The sequence below is a fragment of the Euprymna scolopes genome, chromosome 39 (assembly GCF_053919585.1).
Source record: "Euprymna scolopes isolate OS-2025 chromosome 39, ASM5391958v1, whole genome shotgun sequence".
Lineage (NCBI taxonomy): Eukaryota > Metazoa > Mollusca > Cephalopoda > Sepiida > Sepiolidae > Euprymna > Euprymna scolopes.
In genome coordinates this window covers 58816703-58839135 of record NC_136520.1, presented here as the reverse complement: position 1 = coordinate 58839135, position 22433 = coordinate 58816703, and the positions used below count along the sequence as shown (strand labels likewise).

At 30.8% G+C, this 22433-nt stretch overlaps 1 protein-coding gene across 2 annotated transcripts; it reads right to left on the bottom strand.

The window, feature by feature from the left end:
• Positions 1 to 459: 459 nt before the first annotated feature.
• LOC145263790 (ADP-ribosylation factor 2) lies at positions 460 to 22432 on the bottom strand. Of its 2 annotated transcripts, XM_080120849.1 has the most exons (6): positions 22295 to 22412; positions 15008 to 15094; positions 7645 to 7811; positions 6019 to 6129; positions 3986 to 4110; positions 1720 to 2755 (listed from the first exon to the last, which is right to left on the bottom strand). In XM_080120849.1, exons 3-6 carry the CDS (start codon positions 7790 to 7792, stop codon positions 2594 to 2596), a joined length of 546 nt encoding a protein of 181 aa, XP_079976975.1. In that variant the 5' UTR covers positions 7793 to 7811; positions 15008 to 15094; positions 22295 to 22412; the 3' UTR covers positions 1720 to 2593. The 2 variants fall into 2 exon arrangements, with proteins under 2 accessions (XP_079976974.1, XP_079976975.1); XM_080120848.1 differs by lacking the exon at positions 15008 to 15094 and having other exon boundaries at positions 460 to 2755; positions 22295 to 22432.
• Position 22433: the final 1 nt, after the last annotated feature.

Genomic DNA, 22433 nt, shown 5'->3' with positions numbered 1-22433 from the left:
AGCACCATTTTTTTTTTTTTTAAAGAAATATTTAGATTTTATTTTCTATATGCACACAGTTAAACTAAAAGCCAAGTCCCACATTAAATTTTTAGGTTGGATATAATTAAAAAAAAAAAAAAAAAAAAAATCTAATTTATATTTAATGCTTAGCAAAAATTTTCTGGGAGAAAAAAGTGGCGGTAAGGGTTGTCGTATATATGTCCTTCCACATGGATAAAAACAGTAGGTGAAGCTTCGACTAATAAGCCGAGTTCAGAATGTTTTGAGAAACAGAACCTCTGGTTAAAACAAAACCCGTGATATTTTTATGTAAGTTGAGAAAAAACAAAGCAACAGAGGAAGGGGGTGGGGGTGTGAAAAAAAAAAAAAAAGCAATGAATGGGTTGCAGTGCAAAAGTGCTAGAATAAGCCCAATACATGTTGCAAAAAAAAAAAATCAAATAAAAATAGAACAAATTTATAGGAATTGGCAATGAAAAGGAGGGCTTTCCAAATATTTATTAAATCTGTATGTAGTATACATTTTTGAAATATTCCATGCCTATGAAATAAGAGAAACTTTCTATGTATAAAGTAGAGTCAGTCACTTCTCAAATTTCATAAGCTGCAGGAGCAGATTTGCATTGAACCCAACGGGTGGAGGGGAGGGGGAAACAATTTGTCCTTAAGATAAGTCCTAACGCTAGGGAGGGGGGGAAGAGGTGACAGGGCATCAGTGCATGAACTCCAATAATTGCAAGTTTTAATTTCTAACATTAGGAAATAAGGAGAAAGGGATTAAGAGGGAGGGGGAGCAGCAGCAGGAGCCCCTAAACCAAGCAGTCAACCATCAGCAACCCCTCCCCTACCAACCACAAGAATAGAGAGAAAAAGCAAGCACTATAGTGTGGCTCAAATCTAAACAAGTAGTAATTAGAAACTGCAGGTGGGTACATGTGAAATCTAGTTTACTTGTAAGGGGGGGGGTACAGCTGCTGTATTTTATCTCAAGCAAAATTAAAATCCTCACCATATATATATATATATATATATATATATATATATATACATACACAAAAAAAAAAAAAAAATATTGCTAGAAACTAGTATTATAATATTAAATAGTACAGGTTTAGAGTTAGTAGATATTAGCAAGAATTTTAAAAAGTTATTAATATTGCAGGTTGCGGCCAGGCAGTAAAGAAATAGTTTGTTTCGTTCAGCAAGGTTATTATAAAAATTGTTGGAATGTTGTCCAAAGCCAGTCCCAACTTTTAAGAGATAAAGTTGGAATGCAAGAGATTTAAACTTTTTTTTAAAAAGCCAGAAAGGATTTTTCATCCAATAATTTAAAGGCTTCAAAATCATTTTCAAATATTAAAATGCTACAAACTAAATAAACACTTAAGAAAAAATCCTATATTAATTTAAGAAAGAAAGAAAAAAAAGTGGTCATTCATGCACATCTTTAAAACAATTTAAAAGTAATTGTTCTGGCTTCAATTTAAGTTGAAAGAAAAATGTTCCCAATCAAAAATACAATTTTTTTCTTTTCCAAACGTGCCATCTTTGTAAAGGAGATTAAAAAAGCAGCTGCAAGGAATGGTGGAAGAAGAGACACTTGGAATGTCAACATTTGCTGTTGAGGAATTACATGCTGATTAGAACATACACACGGGTGAAGATGAAGAGGAGGCAGCGTAGCTAAGTAGTAACAGTCAACTAAGAAAAATAAAATAGGCATATAGTACACTTTTATTCACATTTGTACTTTACAAAGCCAACAGTTTTTTTTTTTTTTTTTTTTTTTTTTTTTTTTTTTAAATCAGGTTGGTGCCGAATAATGGAGGCATAACGATTGATGCCAAGCTGGTATCTTTTTTTTCTCATTTTTTTTTTATCAAATATCCTTTTGCTCAACAGCTCTGCATGATTGGTTGGAAGAAAAGAAAAGACATTTAATGAATATTACCCACTAGAGTTACTAGAAATGACTACAAACCTATTAAATCCATGTGGTAGAGTTTAAAGGGAGAGGGAAAGTTTTATTTTTTAACAGATTTAGCTTAAGAAAAAAAAAAAAAAAAAAAGTTTTTTTTAACCTGAATGAATCCAAAAGGCAGTTGCCGCTAGCAGGATGCCACAGTGGTGATAGAAGTGGTCAAGGTATAGAACCTTTTTTTTTTTTAAACTTCATATCATATGTATGCATGAGTGAGGCATCCAGTCCCCCTCCCACCACTATGTATCGCCAACACTGCTGCTGCTGTCGGCCCAAGAAATAAAACAAAAACATTAAGTAATCCCCTAGTATTAGTCCATGGCTATATATATATATATATTTTTTTTTTTTGTGTTTTTACCACAAATCGCTATTAATTTATATCTTACACAGTGAAGGGGCGATCCAAGCGGTAGAGAGCATGTCCCCCCCTCCCTCCCCCCCAAGCACTGAAGTTGGATAACAAATGGACATGGACTGTACAGACAATGTGAAACTGAAGGAATGGACAAAAGTGATAGCAATCTGGCAGGCAGCAGAAAAAGAGTCGTCAACCTCCAGGCTGCGGAGACACTTTTGGAATTCTTACAAACTTGTATTTGCTCCAATTTATTTTGAATTTTTCAGTTGGTTTGACAACCAGTCAAGTCCTTCGTACAATCCATCTCCGCTGGTGGCACATGTGGCTTGGATGTACCAGGTTCTATTACGCATATTATGCAATGCAAGTTTGTCAGTGACTTCAGCTGCATTCATTGCATTTGGTAAATCCTAAAAGGAAAAGAGGAAAAGAAAAATTATTCAAAAACCCTTCAGCTTGTAACATTTTAAATACAAATTTTTAAATCAATAGTTTAACTGGTTGCTTAATTGTATAAGATTACGGGTTACAAAACGTCCTGATGCCTGCAGTTTAACTATAACCACACGATATACTACTACAAAAAAATTGTAATTAAAAATTACTTTCAACAAAATTCTAATTTGAAGGAAAGATTCCGAAATATTTTGTACAAGGCAATTTCTTGGGTCAAATTAAACATTTTAACCAAGGTACTTTTCCAAGATGATTTTTCTCTAATTATGAAACTGGCATACTTTTTGTCAACTTGTTCTGCAGCTACATTTTTCTTAATAGCTAAAAATATTTTACATTATGGCATAAAATATGCTATAATGTAAATGCTGAAAAGGACATTCACAACAATACGTTTAGAACTACAAAAACTAACAATATCAGAGAAGTTTTACATTACTTTGAATCGGAGCAATCAAGAGATTCTTAAGAATTACAAAACTACTTCATGTAAGTTTTATTAGCAATGCTAATCAGATGATTAACAAAAAATCAAAAGTTTGAAAATTTAGAGTTTAACACCATTAGGGCTGTGACAAGAGAATATTCTTTTCATAATTTTCACTTGAATAATATATATATATATATATATATATATATATATATATATATATATATATATATCGGTTAATCAACAGAGAACAATATCACTATCTAAAAACATAAGATTAACCGATATATACTGGAGTCAAAATTATGAAAATATTCTCTTGTCCTAGTCATTATATTCAGTTTAAAGTTTTTTCCATACCAACAGGTGCCACAGCTTTTAGGAATTGATTTAGAAACTAACCTACCTCTGGCAAAGTCTTATTTCTCTTTAGAGTCAGTTCTCCCCCCCCCCCATGAAAACCTACCTCAACTGTCCTACATATATTAACCCAAGATATCCTTTTGTGATCCCTACCAAAGTCACATTTTTGCACACATCACCCGACACTGTCCAAGTTAGATCAAAGTGCCTTTAACACACATTACATATATCCAGTGTATCACCCTTCCCCCATGTAATACATGTCCTTAACGCATGTCCATACATTATGACACCATGTACACATAGATGTTCCCCTAAGTGATAACATTAAAAACCAGGCCATTTGACTTATCACAGGTACGCAAGTAAATCAAGAACAAAAGGTTCTTACCTGTTTATTAGCAAACACTAGTAACACCGCATCTCTTAATTCATCTTCATTGAGCATCCGCGACAGTTCGTCCCTTGCCTCACAAATTCGTTCTCTGTCATTACTATCCACGACAAAAATTAAACCTGAAAAGATGAAATTAATGTTTACAATTGTATATATAGATTTAAAAAATAATTTTGCATTAAGTTAACGAGCAAAAAGTATAATGAAATTTGTTTAAAATAACTTCAATCATGGAAATGTTAATGTGTTTAGCATGACATCTAGTGTTGGTTAAAGTTACCAGAAAATATAAAAGACATCCTTTTGGGAGGGGGGGGGTATCCATATGGAATGCTCTGCATTCAATATCAAGACCCAACTCCACTGTCCTTTGAAAACATGTCAGCCTTAAAAAAAAAAAAAAAAAAACTTTACCACATTTCATTCTGTCAGTTTTCTAAACAGTGCTACTCCCATAGTATTAAATGGCAATCGCACAGAACTCCAAGTTGAACTAGAAAAGTTTCAGGCGAGCACCCTAGTCATAATTAAAATTTTAAGTTCATAGTATTTAATTAGTTGCTATAGATAATTAGGATTTACACAAATAAGTTTTATTGGATCAATATTTTACGAGTATGCCAAAGTTTTACAGAGTGGATCAATAATATTGTCGCCCTAGAAAAGACGATTCCATTTCCATTTGAGGAAAAATGGTTTTATTTTTGCTGCAGACTATCTACTAGTTGGTCAGCTAAAAGTGACAATGTTCAACAAGCGAGAGATACTCTGCTGTACAAATGCTCTCTATTGATCCAAATTATGACAAAAGGACCATTGCCAGCACCGTCAAAATACAAATCTGAGCAGTTCAACTCGAGGCAAAACTCAATGAAGTTTTCAGTCGCAGTTATGGTCTTTGATGTGGTCTTTATTGAGGGCTACATCACATCTTTGAAGTCTGCTTGAAAGTCAACCCAAAGTATACCTGGATGTGCTGAAGAGTGGTCATCCTCTGGTGCAATCAAGTGGCCACTGGTAGACTCCAGTGTGACAGCAGGATTCGGCACCAGTCCACAAGTCCAATGAAATCCAAGTTTGGCTTCAGAAGAGAAGGAGTGCTACAACTTTTTACCCCTTTCCTCCCCCTACCTGAGCCTGGTGTTGTTTGGTCATACATCGAGAACATCAACATTACCTCCCACAACACCAAAGCCAGCCTGATTGCCACCATCTATCAAGTATTTGTCAAACTCCTGCCGGCACTTGTGGAAAAGGCATGCTCCCAGTTCTGGACCCATATTGAGGCAGTAATTGATGCCGAAGGCGGCAACATTGAATAGATGTCAGCTCTATTACATAATCAAGTTACCTGAATTGATTTTTTTTTTTTCAATAAAATTTAAAATAAAGCTCTAGTGTTTTGAGGATGACAAATTTATCGTTCCACCATATACATGGTTATTCTATTTTGAGAGATCTTAAACCCAACAAAGTCCAGGTAGACAAGTTGACGGATCCCTTCGGAAGAAAAAAAATAAAGGGAGCCTTCAATACCATCCCATGGAATATGAAAAATCAAAGTAAGACATTTGAAAGATCATTTCTATACTAATTTCAAATGAACCAATGTTAAATGTTACCCGGTGAAAGACAAAAGATATGGATTCATACTTTCCAAGTGTGTTAAAAGCGATAAAGAACAATTTTTAATTTTCATGTCTAGAACGTAGGATATAAGCAAAAGAATAAAATTAAAAATCAAAATTGTGATCTATAAAGATTATCTCTTAGCAAAGAAAGCACAAACTCTTTCAAATAAATTACAGAATTATGTGAATCTTCAAAAGTGTAGAAAATTTTCATTCTTAACTTCAAAGATTTGCATTTAGAGTAATTCATGTTGAAAACAAATCAGCTTAGAAAATGTATGACTTCAGTTAAGGTTTATCTCTCCTCAGTTTCCTCACTAGGTAAGGAGGCACTTCTCACAATATCCCAATATTTCCTATTCAATATTCCAGAAGTAATGCTGTAGCAAGACTTACCTTGGGTGTTCTGGAAATAATGGCGCCACAACGGTCGGATTTTGTCCTGCCCTCCAACATCCCATACTGTGAAACTGATATTTTTGTATTCTACAGTTTCTACATTGAAACCTAAAATTTCAACAGAACAATTTTTAAAGAATTATCACAAAGAAAAACAAGTCCCACTTCAAGGTTGTTAGCAAAGTCAATCATGCAATAACAGCTTTAAAATTAAATTCAGTAGTTATTTTAAATTTGGAAAGAATTTAATTTTACATTTCTTGGAAAATAAAATTCCAAGGAATACAATTTCAATTTTTTTTTTTTTTTTTTTTTTTTTAAATCTTTGTAACAAGTTAATATTTCACATGAAGATCCATAACGTAAAACACTAAGTTGGGAGGGGGAATCAGCTGTATTTTCTAATTAGACTAGCAGAGGTGCCTGGCGTAAGAAAAGTTTTGGTAGGTAGGTAGGATCAAACCAGAAGCCTTGAGGCGAAGGTGGAAAATAAAGTATGAAAAACCCAACATGTTACTGCTCGGCCAGCAAGGGAGAGTACCAGAAAAACATTTGAATTTAAGGACTAAAAACTGAATTAACAGGTTCGTGAATTTAATAAGGTAAAATATTATGCCATAAAAATCCTTTAACTTTTACTGCAAGGCAGTTTTTTGGTTTGTTTACCCAACTTTGGCTGGCTTTGTTTCTCCAAGATGTTAAGGGAGGGGGGGGGCAGCTCCCCATAAAAAAGGGGATTGTTCAAATGAATAGCAATTGTCGGATATAATTTTGAGCCAGAAAAGCAATTTTTCAGTCAATCTTGATTCCTTAAAGTATTGTGAATTTTATCATTTTTTCCCTATGTATAAACAATCTTATTTGTATATAAGCTGGTGCCAACAAGATCCAGTTAAGGAATGTTTTTTCAGGTTTTAGAAAAATAATTTAGACTATTCTCATCTTTGTTATATTCATAACACGTAACTAACACATAGTCTAACGGGTGAAGCATGTATTAACAGTTTTAAGTGACTCTTCTGAAGGTTAAACACTACAAGTGATAATAGCATAAAAAGTTAGCACTTCTACTTGGTCATGTCTGACAATTTCCATAGATTAAATGAAAGCATCAATTTCATACGGATTCACAAGTTTGAAAATATGCAGCTGAAGGTTTAAGATCAATCAGTTAAAACATTTAAAATAACCAAAACGAAAAGTTAAAAGCCGAGCATGCAAGGTCCCCCTTCATGAAGAAAAAAAAAATTTACTTTCACCATGACGTTTGTGCAAAATTAAAAATCCAAGGCATACTTGAGAAATGTGTGAACAAACGAAGGGAGGGGGGGGGGAGATTACCAATTCCAATCCCTGCTTTGTTGGTAGAGGACCAGGACCAATAAGCCAAGCCCTTATATATTTTAATCTCATGAAAACCATAATAAAAATTTAAATCTTAATATTTTTCTGCCAAATCAGATTTATTCTATTAACATAAGAAAAGATTTCATTTTCTTTTTATCTAACTTTAGATAAAGTTAGAGTGTAGTTGAAAAGTTTAAATTGCCTAAAATCCTGTCATCTACAAATGAAAGCCAAAAGTAAAAAAAAATAAAAAAAAACAAACAAAAAAAAACTTACCAATAGTTGGTATAGTGGTCACAATTTCACCTAGTTTGAGTTTGTACAATATTGTTGTCTTTCCAGCTGCATCGAGTCCAACCATCAATATCCTCATCTCTTTTTTACCAAATAAACCTTTGAAAAGTTTGTCAAATATGTTTCCCATGGCTGAGTTTTAAATGTGTCTGGAAAAAAATAAAAAGTACTGTTAGTTTTTTAACAGTTTAAAAATGTTTTATTTGATCCATTTTTTATGTATTGCACAAAAGGTTAAAATGACAACCTAAGAATTGTTTATCTTTAACATTTCCAATATATTTTTTCCAAGATGTATTCTTTCCACCCATTAAAAGCAATTACTAGTAATTTTTTAACATTTGTAGCACGTAATGTTCTCATTGAAAAGGAAATTTTCTCAAGTGGAACGTGAAAAAACATTAAAAAGAAATGGTAATGGAAAGGCGTAACAATATTTAGTGGAATGTTAAGCAGAAGGATTAAAATGGCAGTTCACAAGAGAAAGGAGGGGATAGCAAAGATAAATAGCATCAACATGGTTTCATTTTTTAATTAAAGTTTCTTTTGGAACACAGACAAGAAACTAATTTATTCAAAGTAAACAAATGCCGGCCAATTTCTATTATTAGAGAATGAAAGATTTTAAATACAGAATTTACTGATTCATAAGGAAATCAAGTTTTCGCACCAAAAGACAAACATGCGAGAAATGCATTCTGTATAAACCTGCTATATAAGAGCAAAAAAACTAATCGCACATTTTGCTCTTTATTTATGGTTCAGACTACCCAAAACTGATTTTCTAAATAAATCAGTTTTATATTATGATCCAAAGTTACTATTTAAAAAAAAAAAATTAAAAAAAATTAAATTTTGGTTAAAATATGCAAACGAACTGTTTTCGGAACAAATTTAAAACTGGTAAACATTAATCAGTTCTATTTGTTCTCAACCACAAATATCAGCTGATGTAAATGTAAACAAAGACAGAATTTATTTTCATCCAACATTTTATGTAAGTACAGATGAAAGATTAAAAGAATTTACATTTCTGAATATTTGAGATAAGAATCGATTATTTGTATTCTTCGAACTACTGTTATCTTTAGTGTAATTTTCAAAGCATTCTGGTCGATGTAACCTTTCTTCAGGAGTTTTTTTTTGTTGAGTTCTGGAATCTGTACGAAATTTCAAACGGAATCTTATTTAATCAATGGCGGTAGCATGCTCTCGTTTTGCCAGCCACGACTCGGTAGAATTGTAAGTAACTTGTAATTGTATTTTACTGAAGATTAAACCTTCAACTGCCAGAAAAATCTGGATATCCAGAAATGTAACTTTACAACTGAATAAACTCAATACTTTTATCTAGGCACGGCCAAAACAAAAGGATGAAATAAATATTTTTTGACACTCTAAAAATCTACCAAATTTCAAGTAATTATCCAATCAATACAAAATTTTTTACCGATTATTAATTGAAAAGGGTGTACTTTTTTCATAATCGATATTTTTTGCCTACACCCCTTTTTTGTGGGTACCAGTATGCTTAAAATAAGCAGCCAAAATTGAGCAAAATGTATTGTGGGGAAGGTGAGGATTATAGAAAAAAAAAAACTGCAGACACATCAGATTTTAAGGTAAAAAATCTGAATTTTGAAGGTTTTATTTTTCTTTTGAAGTGTGAAATGCATTGAATGTTAATGATTCTTTCAGATTAGAAAAAAAAATCTTTGAAAATAATTTAAATAATTTGCTTCCAGTGAGTTCAATATTGCTAATATACCATTAAATAGGGAATGCTTTGAAGAATCGATTAAAAAAAAGTGCATTTTGCTAAAAATACAATCTTTCTGGAATTTGTTTATTCATCTATGGTCACCCAACCGTGATAGAGGATGCAGAAGTTGTTTTCAACTTCTGACACCTAGCATTCCCAAAATGATCACCCATCTGGTACTGGCCAATCTCATCGTGGCTTAACTTCGGGTGGGGGAGGCATATATATATATATATATATATATATATATATATATATCTCTCTCTCTCGCTTATGAAAAAAAAGAATGGGGTATCAGAATTGACACCCCCTAACACGAAACTGCGAATAAAATAAAAAAACTCGTAATTTCTCTTAAAAGTGGGTTTATTTCCTTTATGGATTAAACTTCCAAAATAAACTATTAAAGTTGTATAAAAAGTAATAGAAATATTTTATTTTTTAAAAAACAGTAACGAAATTCAATTTTACAAAGTTCAGTATTTTTCAATTTTTAAACTTTAAAAATCTATCAATTTTTTTTATTGATTCTAGTTTCACGATATTTTCAGGGTCAATGTGAAATTTTATGCTCTTTTCAATAAACCGAATATATTTTAGACAAATTTTTTTTTTTAATTCACCCCCCCTTTGAAATGTCTTAAAAAGTAAATAATTTACTCAAAGTTTTATATATCACAAATTGAAGATAAAAGATCAATAAATAATATTAAAATTGAAAAGTGTTTTAGAAATATACCTGTAATGTCCGAAGTTTACCCCCCCCCCTTTTTAAAATCACGTTTTTTGTTTGATTTTTTAAAATGAAACCTTGGTCCTTTAATTGGAAAAAAAAAAAAAAAAAAAAAAAAAATTAGGGTTTAAATTACATTTTTCGAGTAGTTATAAGCTTTGAAAGACGGGGGGGGGGAATCGAATGCAATATTTTTCAAGATTAGTTTATTTAGTTCCCTCCAGACCTTTATACTTAATAAAGAAAAAACGATTTAATGATAGTTTAAAATTAATTTCGCTATGCAAATCTATAGAGCTATAGGGACTGCCAAAATTCACCACAGAATTACCCCCCGCCCATATGTAAGTTTAAGTTATTATCAATATAACTTTTGTACTATTTAAAAGGGCAAAATAAACTAATGATTTAAAAAATTTTTTCATTGTACGAAAATAATGAAATTGCGAGACGAAAATCTTGTTTACATAATTGATGCTTTAAAATAACGTTCCCATGTAGTAGACATTCCAAACGTGAAAACATACCTGTTTAATAAATCTAGCAAAAAAAAAAAAATAAATAAAAACCTAGTGGTCAGATTTGTGAAATTTTCGATACTTATTCATTTTAGAATGAAATTACATAAATGCAGTTTCCTTAAAATATATGAAGAGAAATACTTTTTAGTGCCCCCCCCCCCGTATTTTTTAGAAATTCGAACAAAATATTTAAATCTATCAAAATTTCTATTTATTATGAAACATAAGTGTTCAAATAAGTAAAAAATATTTACAAGTTTAAATACACATTTAACAAAAGCTTACCTTGAAGTTGCAATTAAAAAATTGATATAAATATTAGTTTTTTTTTAAATAGTGTTTTTTCTAATATATACTATAATCAGTTGAATTGCCAAGAAAAACTTAAAAATTAACTGATTTTTACAAAATTAAAACGATTAAAATTCCATTATTTCAAAATGTCCACTACAGATTTTTAATTGTGAAAAATTTTTTTTTAAATATAAAAGATGACTCTTGCCACCTATTTTACCGTCAGATTAAAACCGATTCAAAATTAATATTGCGTTAAAATATAGTCATTGTACAAACACTTTGATATTCTTGTAGGTCTTGTTTTATGAAATAAAATACGGAAACCGGGACTGAATCAAATGAACTGGTTGATTGCAAAACATTCACCGTTCTAAATCTTCACAGCTTAACTCGATTATTCCGTTAGTGTTTACTAAAAAGTAACCAAATTATCTAAATTTAAATTATTCCAAAGTATCAAAAACTCAAATAATGTGTAGTGAACTAACACTATTTTATTGTCGCTTCTGCTCTTCCGTAGATGTCAAAAAATCATCTAACATTTTATTTTTGTGTTATGTTTTCTAACCCCACTGAAAAATTTTTTACTGAATTATTTCTAACAATAGTGAATCTTTTTTTACATTTCGATAATTTAATCTTTAAGTAAACTATTTGAATGTAAAAAAAATTCTATTAAAGTAGTAAATAATAGTAAAAAAGAAAAAAAAAATCGTTCGCAATCAAGCACATCAATTGATGACATCACCAGATCATGTGTACATTTAAGAAAAGTTCACATAAAAATGGTAGTGCCTATAGAATTATATAAAAAGTTGGAACTATTTGAAATTCAGGTACTTATTTATATTTTTGCATATTCCTAAACCTTATTTAGACAAAAAAAATTTGGTTAAAAAACCTTTTAAAATCTTAATTTTTTAACGATTGAGACAAAAATAACAGTAATGGGTGTGGTTTTGGAAAGTTTAAAAATTAAAATTCTATTAAAAATAGTAAAAAGTTTTATATTCTGCTTTTCATGATAAAATTCAGGCTTTTATCTTTTTGTAAAAAAAAAAAAAAAAAAAGTTGCTCAATAACGAATTTTAAGGCGTTTAAAAATATACTCAACCGCACAGTTAATCATTGATTTATGTTACCTTTTAGTTCTAAAATCACTTTTCAAATTGTTAGAATATGACTATTCAAAAAATCGTACAAGATTTTTAGGTGCAACAATTAAAATTAAAAGGTGTGCCAAGTTTTTGACTGATTTTGGAAAATAAATCAGAAAGTAAATTTTCCAAAATGAAAACTTTCCTTATGAAATTAAGACATTCTGAACTTTAACCCGGGTCAATAAGTGTGTTAAATGATAAAACTCAGCACATCCGCAATTTAAAATTTCTAAGCAAATTTAGAAAACTTAACATGGTGAGGAGAGAGAGAGAGAGGGAAGGGGCCTTCTTGCAAGGACGAAAGTTTGCCAAGAAAAACAATCCAGTAATTTTTTTTTACCTGGTTTCAACCTTAACGTTTTCTTTAAAATCGCTTAGAAGTTTTTGGATATGCTGAAAACGAATATCGCATTTAAATTTTCCACAGATAAGTAGTTTTCCAGATATTAAGCAATATCATGCTATTGCTGGTGGCAATCTTGGTACGCACGAGCGCAGATCCCCGGAGTTGACCACCCGCAATAAATGATATTGCTTAATAGCCAGAAAATACTTATTTGCGTAAAATTTAAATGCGATACATTTTTACCCGAAAACCTTTTAATAGTCATTTTAAAGAAATTGCACTAGTGTGAAAATCATTGTTGCTGATAAAAATTTGGAAGTGTAGATCGGCATCAGTCCCATCCATGTGTGTAAACTAAGCCAACCTGTACGATTTATAATTTTTTTTAGGTTTCCGACTACTTTTTGATTGTATTTGAAAGATTAGAGATTTAAGTTAATTTCCTAAAGGAAAAAATTTGTACACGTGGAAAAAAAAAAAAAAAAAAAAAAAAAAAAAAAAAAAAAAAAAAAAGTTATGAAATATGTTTTCATGGCGAGCTAACAAATTCAGTCAAATTTTGAAGTTAAATTCATTGTAAAAATCCTTTAAAAGTTATTAGTTTTCTGGGTCTATTTCAAAGATAATTAGTGAAGTCCTAAGGTACGAAGAAAAAAAAACAAAAAACCTTGTTTGTGCAAAAATAACTTCATTAGCTCTCAAAAAGCAAGCAATTTAACGTCCGCAAAAAACGCAAACTAAAAAGAATGTAAACAATTATAAGGGGGCCCCAAAATTTCAGCCAATCGAAACGCTGTTTCCAAATGAAGTCATGATTGTAAAATGTAGGGATGTCAGTTTTTTTTTTTCTCCAGACGTGCATCCATACATTCCTATTCTGAACGTTTGTATCCATTTTTATCATCTTTTAATTATTTTTATATTCCTGTTTTTAAATTATTTTTTTAAATTATTGTTTGAGATTATATAAAAATTATGCTATGCTATGCCGAAAAATTAAAATCTTGCATATAAAAATCATGCAAAAATCTAATAAAAATTTTTTTTGCTATTATTTTGTGTGAAAATATTAAATAAACTATGCTTACTTCAATGGTAATACCGGTAGTTCGAGAAATTCATTAATACGGACTTTAGGGGCTTTTTTTCGTAATGTTCCTGTAAAAATTAATTTTTTATTTTTACAAATTACGATGCTTATATATATATATATATATATATATATATATATATATATATATATAAGCAAAAATAAATTCTTGCATTTTTTATTTACTACTGAAAACTTTAAAAGGTATTTTTTTTTGTTTAAAAAAACACATTTCCACTAGGATTTAAAAATTAGTTCATTATATTCCGCGATCATTATTTGATAAATACTGAAAATTTCATTAAAATCGGTTAATTTCCTGATTTTTGATGAATTTTTAAGTAAAGGGAGGGGTCAAAATGTTTATACATTTTGAGCATCGGCATTCATTTTATCCGTACCTAATATTAACCCCTGGGACTATTTTGTACCATTTCACTGCCTTCGTTAGTGTGCAGGTGCGTAGTAAAAGAACTTGTCACATCGGAAGAATCTTTAGCGGACATTTGAAATAAGTAAAAAAAAAAAAAAAAAAAAAAAAAGTTAATTTTGTGTTACGTAGTTTTTAATGCTTTTTTTTTTTTTTTTATTGATGTGGAAGTTTTCACGAGCGGTTAACAAAAACATTCGTTTTTTTTTTTTTGGGGGGGGGGGGGGAAGGGTTCAATTATAGAGCTTGTACAGTTTTAAACATGCTTTTGCAGTTTAACCGTTTTTCCGTAAGTAACGCGCCGACATTAACCAAGCAGAAAAACCTTTAAATATTTCAAATTCTGTTTACATTGAGAGGGGGTGTAAACAAAATGTGTGAAATACTAAACGGTTATTTCGCTCGGTTAATGCCTGTGTGTTACTTTCGGAAAAACGGTTAATTAAATTGCAGAAACAGTAAACACCTGTCAAAAAAAATGCTAATTTTTACTTTCAATTTTCCTTTAAAAACAATTCAAACATTGGAGGAGACACTTACACCATAAAAAAAGTGGTAACATAAGTGCATAAGCACAATTTGTTTTTATTTTGTTTGTTTAAATCCCCCCCCCCCAAAAAAAAATAACGCAGGTATCGTAAAACTAAAACTTGAAAATATAGCGGATTCCATTTTGACTTTCAATTTTCCTGTTAATTACAGGAACTCCGGCAAAAATATCCATCAAAAAAAAAAAAAAAAAAAAAAAATTCTTTCCTTGTAAAAATAATGATTTATCTTTCAATCGAACAACGATGCGTAATTTAGCTAGTGGGGGTGGGGGGTCCCGGTAGCACTCGTGTACTACGTCTGCCAAAAAAATGGTTTCAGTTGATTTTTGTTAATTCTAATAAGTTACAACGGCAGCTTCCAAATTATGCAGTCGAAATTATTGAATTAAAACTTTAATCACGTTAGCAGGTAAAAAATTGCCAACTTTGTTTAATTCGAACGGAAAATTACCTACCTGTTGAACCGTCTAACGATCGTTTCCAAATTCTATTTTCTTTAATAAATTTTCTATAAATTTTTGTAATTTTTGGATATAATCATCCTAAAAAAAATAAAAGGAATACGTAAAAATACCATTGGTTTCATGTGAAATTCAGTTTTACGACTTCCGAAAACCTCATCTCAATTCTGTAGAAGCGTTTAGTTAATAAGTCTGACGTCACGTGATTATGTGTTCTGTTCTTCAATCGTTTGGTAGTACTTAGTAACCTATGATAATCGTCAAAAAAAAAGTTAAATGTAAAACAATTTTTAGAGGGTGCCACAACTTGCATTTCGTTTAGAAAAAAAATTTAATACACGAAAATTGTCAGCTAAAAATACTTATAAATAGCAAATAGAACCATCTTTGGAATCTGGATAATCAATCGCTCCAAAATAGAAAATTTAACATTGGTAGAAAACCAATTCATTGAATGTTACCGTGACATTTGCTGGATTTTTAGCAGGATTTTAAATTTCTTATTTTGGAGTGATTATCTACACTCCAAAGATGGTGACCTTCGTGTATTTTTTTTTTTTTAATTTAAAAATCACATAACACTTATTTTTCGAACCGAATAAACGCTTTAAAATTTCTTCACTTATGTACAAGTGCAATTCATCTTGCCTTTGATAAGGCCTATTTGTATTTCGACCATTGTTTTTTTTAACAACAAAAAAAAAAAATTAAACAAAAATGCCCTAGCTTTATTTTAACTCCAACTCTTCAGATTAAAATAGCCGACTTGTTTACAAATGAAATGCATTAGAGTTGATTTCATTTTACATTTTTCTATTCAAACAAGTCGATGGTCACAATTTGGTATTTTTTTTTTTTTTTACAACCTGCACCAACGTAATACAAGCCCCCATGTTTAGAACGGCTGTCGAGGATGAGGGGGGGGGAGGTTTATTCTGAAAGCCGTTCTTAACAGGGAGGGGGGGGTACGTAAAAATTCACCCACAATTTGCTTATTTAGAATTCTATCTAAATAAAAACAAATCTGATGTACGTACCCGTTACGGAACGAAAGTGCCATATTCCAAAAATCACGGAAATTGATTAAGTAGTTTTAGTATAAAAAAAATAAAGGGGGAGGGGGTTACTGTACACACAATTCGAAAAAGTTGTCAAAAAACAAACAAATAAATGTTATCAAAGGCATGATAAGTTACTTTTCTATCTAACTGGATAATTTTCTAGTGTTTTTTATTTTATTCAGCTCGAAGAACAGTGTTTATACACATGTAATACATTGGCGATGTATTGGAAAATTTAAAATGGCGCCTGACTCTTTGACACGGTAAGTTTGGGAAAAGGAATTAAAAATAAAACTAGACAAAATACTGTTAGAAATTAGCTCAATATATGTTACCGTGACAGACTGACATATTCGGTGGGTTTTTAACAGAATTTTTAACTTCTTTTCCCCAAACTTACCGTGTTGAGAGTCAGTCGGGCACTCGGGCACCATTTTAAATTTTCCATACATCGGTAAACACTTTCGAGCTGAATAAACATGCTGCATTAAATAACACTAAAAACATTCAGTTAGATAGGAAAATAACTTATCTTGCCTTTGATAACATTTGTTTTGACAACTTTTTCGAATTTATGTGTACAGTTAGCAGTATCAGAATTTTTGTAGGAATTTTTGACACCCCTAACACGAAACTGCGAATACAATATAAAAATCTCGTAATTTCTGTTAAAAGTGGGTTATTTATTTTCTTTATGGATTATACTTCCAAAATAAACTATTACAGTTGTTTTAAAAGTAATAAAAATATTTTTATTTTTTTTTTAAAACAGTAATGAATTTTCCGAACTCAATATTTTTCAATTTTTAAACTCAATATTTTTAAATTTTTAAATTTTAAAAATCTATCAAAATTTTTCTATTGATTCTATTTTTACGATATTTTCAGGGTCAATGTGAAATTTTATGTTCTTTCCAATAAACCGAATATAATATTTTAGACAAACGTTTTTTTTAAATTCACGCCCCCCCCCCCATTTTGAAATGTCTATTAAAAAGTAAATAATTAATTTATGTTTAATAGGTTTATATATCACAAATTGAAGAGAAAAGGTCAATAAATATATTCAAATTTAAAACAAAAAAAAAAAAACAGTTTTTTAGAAATTTACCTGTAAAGTCCGAAGTTTAAAACCTTATTTTATAAGAACACATTTTTTCTTTTTGTCTTTTTTTTTTTTTTTAATGAAACCTTGGTCCTTGCTCCTTTAATTGAAAAAAAAATTAGGGCTTGAATTACATTTTTCGAGGAGTTATAAGCTTAGAAAGATAGGGGGTCGAATAATTTACGCCTCTCATTTTGAAATGTCTATTAAAAAGTAAATAATTTATGTTTAATAGGTTTATATATCACAAATTGAAGAGAAAAGGTCAATAAATAATATATTCAAATTTAAAACAAAAAAAAAAATCAGTTTTTTAGAAATTTACCTGTAAAGTCCGAAGTTTAAAACCTTTTTAAAAAAAAAAAAAACACATTGTTTTGTTTTTTTTTTAAAATAAAACCTTGGTCCTTACTCCTTTAATTGAAAAAAAAAATTAGGGCTTGAATTACATTTTTCGAGGAGTTATAAGCTTGGAAAGATGGGGTGGAATTATTCACTATTTTCACGAAATTTCTGACACTGCTAGTGTACAGTAATAAAACAAAAACAAACTTACGAGTAAGCAAAAGGGGATTACATCATTTAAAAATGATTTCGTTTGTTAAACAAGTTAATTTACGTGATTTTTGGAATATAGCATCTTTGTTCCGTGACGAGTACTATGTATTTTTTTAAAACTTAGGTTAATTTTAAATAGCCAAATATTAGTTACTTTATCAGGACTATCAAGAAAAAATTGGTGCTTTTTTACAATAGGACGTCGTCTTGAGGGTTGCCAGACCAGAAAAATATTTGAAGCCGAATCTTTCAGAAAAAAGGTCAAATTTACATATACATTATATATATATATATTATATATACACACACACAAGTCAAATTGAATATTTTAAATTCGGAAATAAAGTGTGCATGATAAATATATGAACATTCATATATTTTTCATTGTGTTTATGTAGATTCATGTTTTAAAAATTGTGGCACTTCTGCATGACGGTGCCATGAAGCGACTGAGACAAGTTATCGGGCCCCCTGTTCTTTGAATGAGAAATGCCCTCTACCGGCCGTCCTGTGAACCTCAACAAGTGTCTCCGAGAAGGCAAAAATATATAATCACGAAACAAAAATATAGGAAAAGCGAAACATTGTATAAAATATAATTTTAATGTTTTAATCTTTTAAAAGGAGTGATTTATGAAAATAAATGTTAAACATGAAACATTTATAAGTTGTTTTTAGAATTATTTGGGGTTTTTTCCTGTACGAGTGATTGTATAAAATGTAGCAATTTTTTTTACAATAAGATTGTATAAAAATATAATTTTAGCAAAACGTAGCAAAGTATAATTTTAAAAACAAGAAACAGGTTTAATATTTTTAAAGACCCCCCCTAAGATTGTATAAACATATCAAAATATAATTTTAACATCGAAGTTCTTTATAAAAATTTAAAATTTTTAATAGTTTTTCAACGAGTGATTTATCGACCCCTGTTCGACTGACACACGCCGTCTATCGGCCGTTATTGAAACTAAAATACAGTCGCCTCATGGCAACGTCATGCAGAATTGCAGAAGTGCCAAAATTGTTTGACACAGGTTTTCAAGTATCCTGAAAACGAATATCGTATGTCAAGTTGTCGCCTACAAAGTTTGTAATAGTGTTATTTAATTTATACCAATTTCAACAGGACACGTAAGTATGTAATGTTTTCACCTGAAAATCAAAATCAATCCACACAAGTACACCGAAATGTTTACAATTTACATGTTCAATTTAGCTTTTGTTCGTAAAAATTTGGTTACAATTATCAATTAGGCCTTTTTCTCAGATTTGGATTCAAATATTTTTTGTGGTTCGACAAACCAGAGGACGACGCTCTGGTTTCCGGCTAGGGATCTTCATCATGTGAGCACCCAAAAATCAACAGATTAGACCATTTCTGTAATGATCAGATTTCTGTTGATTGTAAATTTCTAGGAGGTTAGGTTCACCCTCCCAGGCTTTGCCTTCTCTTTAAGAGAGAAGTTCCTTAATAGCCTGAGGCTGCCTAGGCGCTTTTTGCAGGTCAGAGTGCCCTCTGGGGAGCCGACTTCTCAATTCGACTTTCTTGCAGTGGGAGAGAACTAAATACCCACACCTGAGGACGATGCGCTATTGTAAAGAAGCACAAATTTTTAAAACCCTTTTTACTCTCTCCCATTAAATTTTACTTATATATTTGCAGTAAACTTTTTTTTTTACTTAGAAAAAAGCTTCCTGATCAATATTTCATTTGATTAAATGAAAGACAATGCGCCTGTGAAATCGGCGAGAGATTATACTAAGTCGATAAGGGCGGAGACATAGATTGTCTCTTAAATGAGGCATTCCTAAAAAAGCTTACGCTCACCTGTTCAAAAAGAGAACAGTTTAATTAGCATTTTTTTTTAACCGGCGAAATTTTAGTTTCGTAAGAACTAAAATGATTTTCAAAATCATATGACCTGCAACTGCATTTATTTAGGGGGGGGGGTATAATGACTCGCATAAATGTTTTCGACCCAATGAACTCTTCATAGTCAAATGGGACGATTTGACTATAGATCAGAACTTCATGTCGCGCTTCGTTAAATAATTCGAACAACTAAAATACAAAATTTAAGAGAAGTTTTAAATTATATGATCAGATATATATACATATACACCCAAACCATAGAAAACGGTGCTTATGGACTTTTGTTACCGTGCTATTTTAAGTAGGATTTTCGGTACTCGTGCACTTATGGTACCGTGCTGAAATAACATTTAGAAAGCCATTCTTAACATGGAGAGGAGAGGGTGTTGACTGTTGAACTTTCTTTACTTCCACCTAACAATTTAAAAGATCGTAAAATTCGAACTTTAATACTATTTTAAAAATAGCACGGTCAAGTGCCTAAGCACCAAGTTTCACGATATTTTAAATTGTTTAGTACAAAATTACACAACTTCCCCATATTAAAAATGGCTTTCAAAATAACATTTCAGCACGCTAACATAAGTACCGAAAATGCTGAATGTCATTCAGTGAATTAGCTGAAAAGAGTAGCTCAATACTCAGTGGGCTAGAGCAATGATTATATATATATATATATATATATATATATATATATATTATGGTACTCATGCAGAGAGTAATCAGTACTGAAATAACGTTATTTAAAAAGCCATTCTTAACATGGGGAGGGGAGGGTGTTTTGTACCTATTCTGTACTTTAACCTTACAATTGAATTAAAAAAAACTTTAAACGTGGAAATACGATTTAAAAAAATAGCGCGGATCACTCTGCAATTAGCACCATATTTATATATATATTCATACACTTCCCGGATACATAGTTCAATGACGGAGGAGAATACAGCTGTTAAGAATTATGTTTTATCTTTATAGGAAAAGAAATTCAATAAACTCGCTTTTATAAATGATTTTAAATATTGAAAAGTATAATATACGCACACACAATGTAATTCCGATTTTGTGATATATCGACACTTCTGGTCCCGGCAATCCAGGACAAGATCAAAGTGTAGTATCTGTCCTTCAGATGCTGCAGTTGCTGCACTTCAATTTCTTGTTCTGTCAGTGGAGGAGAAATCTTTCAGGACTGAGACCATTTTTATTTTTATCCCTTTTCTCCACATTAAAAAAGGACCCTGGTGTCTAACTGTCCCGTGGGGATGCATTGTAAATAGGGACAATACGGTTTGTGAGGTACAGTTAAAAGCAAATTCATCTTAATTTTAATTACCTGAAGTTTTCTTAATACAGTGAAAGTATTGTGCGGAACTAACGTTATTTTGAAAGCCATTCTTAACATGGGGAAAGAAGGGTGTTTTTCTTACTATTTCTGTACTTTCACCTAACAATTTAATACACAGGAGATCCATAAAACTTGAATTTAACTCGGATACTACAAGAACGAAATAAACAGCACGGCATCTCTGCATAGACACCAAAATTTTAAAGCTAAAATTACTTTCATTTTTACATCGGGACCGTTATAGAATATTTAACAGATTTTAATTCATAAAATCTGTTTAGTATTTAATTTTAGATGAAAATAAAGGCGATTTTTTTATTTAAAAGAAAAAAAAAAAGAAAGAAAAGGTATTGACGTGTAAAGGTAATTTTATTTTGCGAGAGGAAAGAAGGGGTTACGTATATTCTTAATTTGTGTACATCTACAGGGGGGGGGGAGGGCATTTAATATAAATTATATATTAATTATAAAATTACTTAATAGTAACAATGGAGGAAAAAAAAAAAAAAAAAAACGTAAACCAAACGAAACTTTTCAGCCTTTGTATTGTATATGGCGACATGACAAGTGTTGGCTCAACACTACAGGTTAATTAGAACTCAACTAGTCCTGCCCCTCTCCAAACAATATTTAAATAGGCAACTTCAAACATTTTAACAACAACTAGCGATATATATATACATATATAAAAAAGGTTTAGATTTATATATTTCAAAAAAAATTTTTTTTTAAAGACAAAAAAAAAAAAAAAAAAAAAAAAAAAATTTACAATCCATCCGCCATAATACTCAAGGCGTACAGAATTTATACATACATTGAACAGATATAAATATAAGGACTTAAAATATACTTAACCATAATGTATATATTATATATATGGAAAGAGAGAGAGAGAGTGTGTGTGTGAGAGATAGACTACAGGTAGGTTTGGCATTTACTATATAAATTTAAAAACAGAAATATAGAAAGAAAAATAAATTTAGTTCGAAAAGGAAAGCGACACCGCCATGACGTAGTCGTATTTTTTTAAAAATCAAGTCAAATTTAAAGGATTCTGAGTTGTCATTCAAAAAAAGATACTTTTTCAAACAGCATCAATACTTGTACAAATGAACGCTAGTATAATTCTATAACATCAAGGAATTTCGAAAAATCCAAATTAAAAAAAAAAATTGGATAAATAACGCTGAGAGAGTAGAATCTATCGCATTTTCACAAAACTAAGAGAAAGAGAGAGGAACGCCCTCAATTTCTTTTTTATATAAAATGTCAGTATTATTTTCATCACAAAACGTCTGTTCATCAAATAATGTCCGTAAATAAGTGCCAAGTTTACCTTAATTATTGTGGTATGATCAGGTGGTTGCGTGCAGCTCCGATGTAGACGTATGAATGTTCAATGCAGGTCTCTCTTTTTTTGCTGTATAACGGAGCAAGATGGCGGACCAAGCGAGAAAGATGGCGTTGCACATGCC

Bases quoted from the DNA above. Each gene is read 5' to 3' on its own strand.
- LOC145263790 (XM_080120848.1), bottom strand. From the start codon at position 7,792: ATGGGAAACATATTTGACAAACTTTTCAAAGGTTTATTTGGTAAAAAA. The intron at 6,130-7,644 runs GTAAGTTTTTTT...TTGAAATTTTAG, and splicing joins GACCACTATACCAACTATTG to GTTTCAATGTAGAAACTGTA. The intron at 2,756-3,985 runs GTAAGAACCTTT...TTTTCCTTTTAG, and splicing joins TAGTGTTTGCTAATAAACAG to GATTTACCAAATGCAATGAA.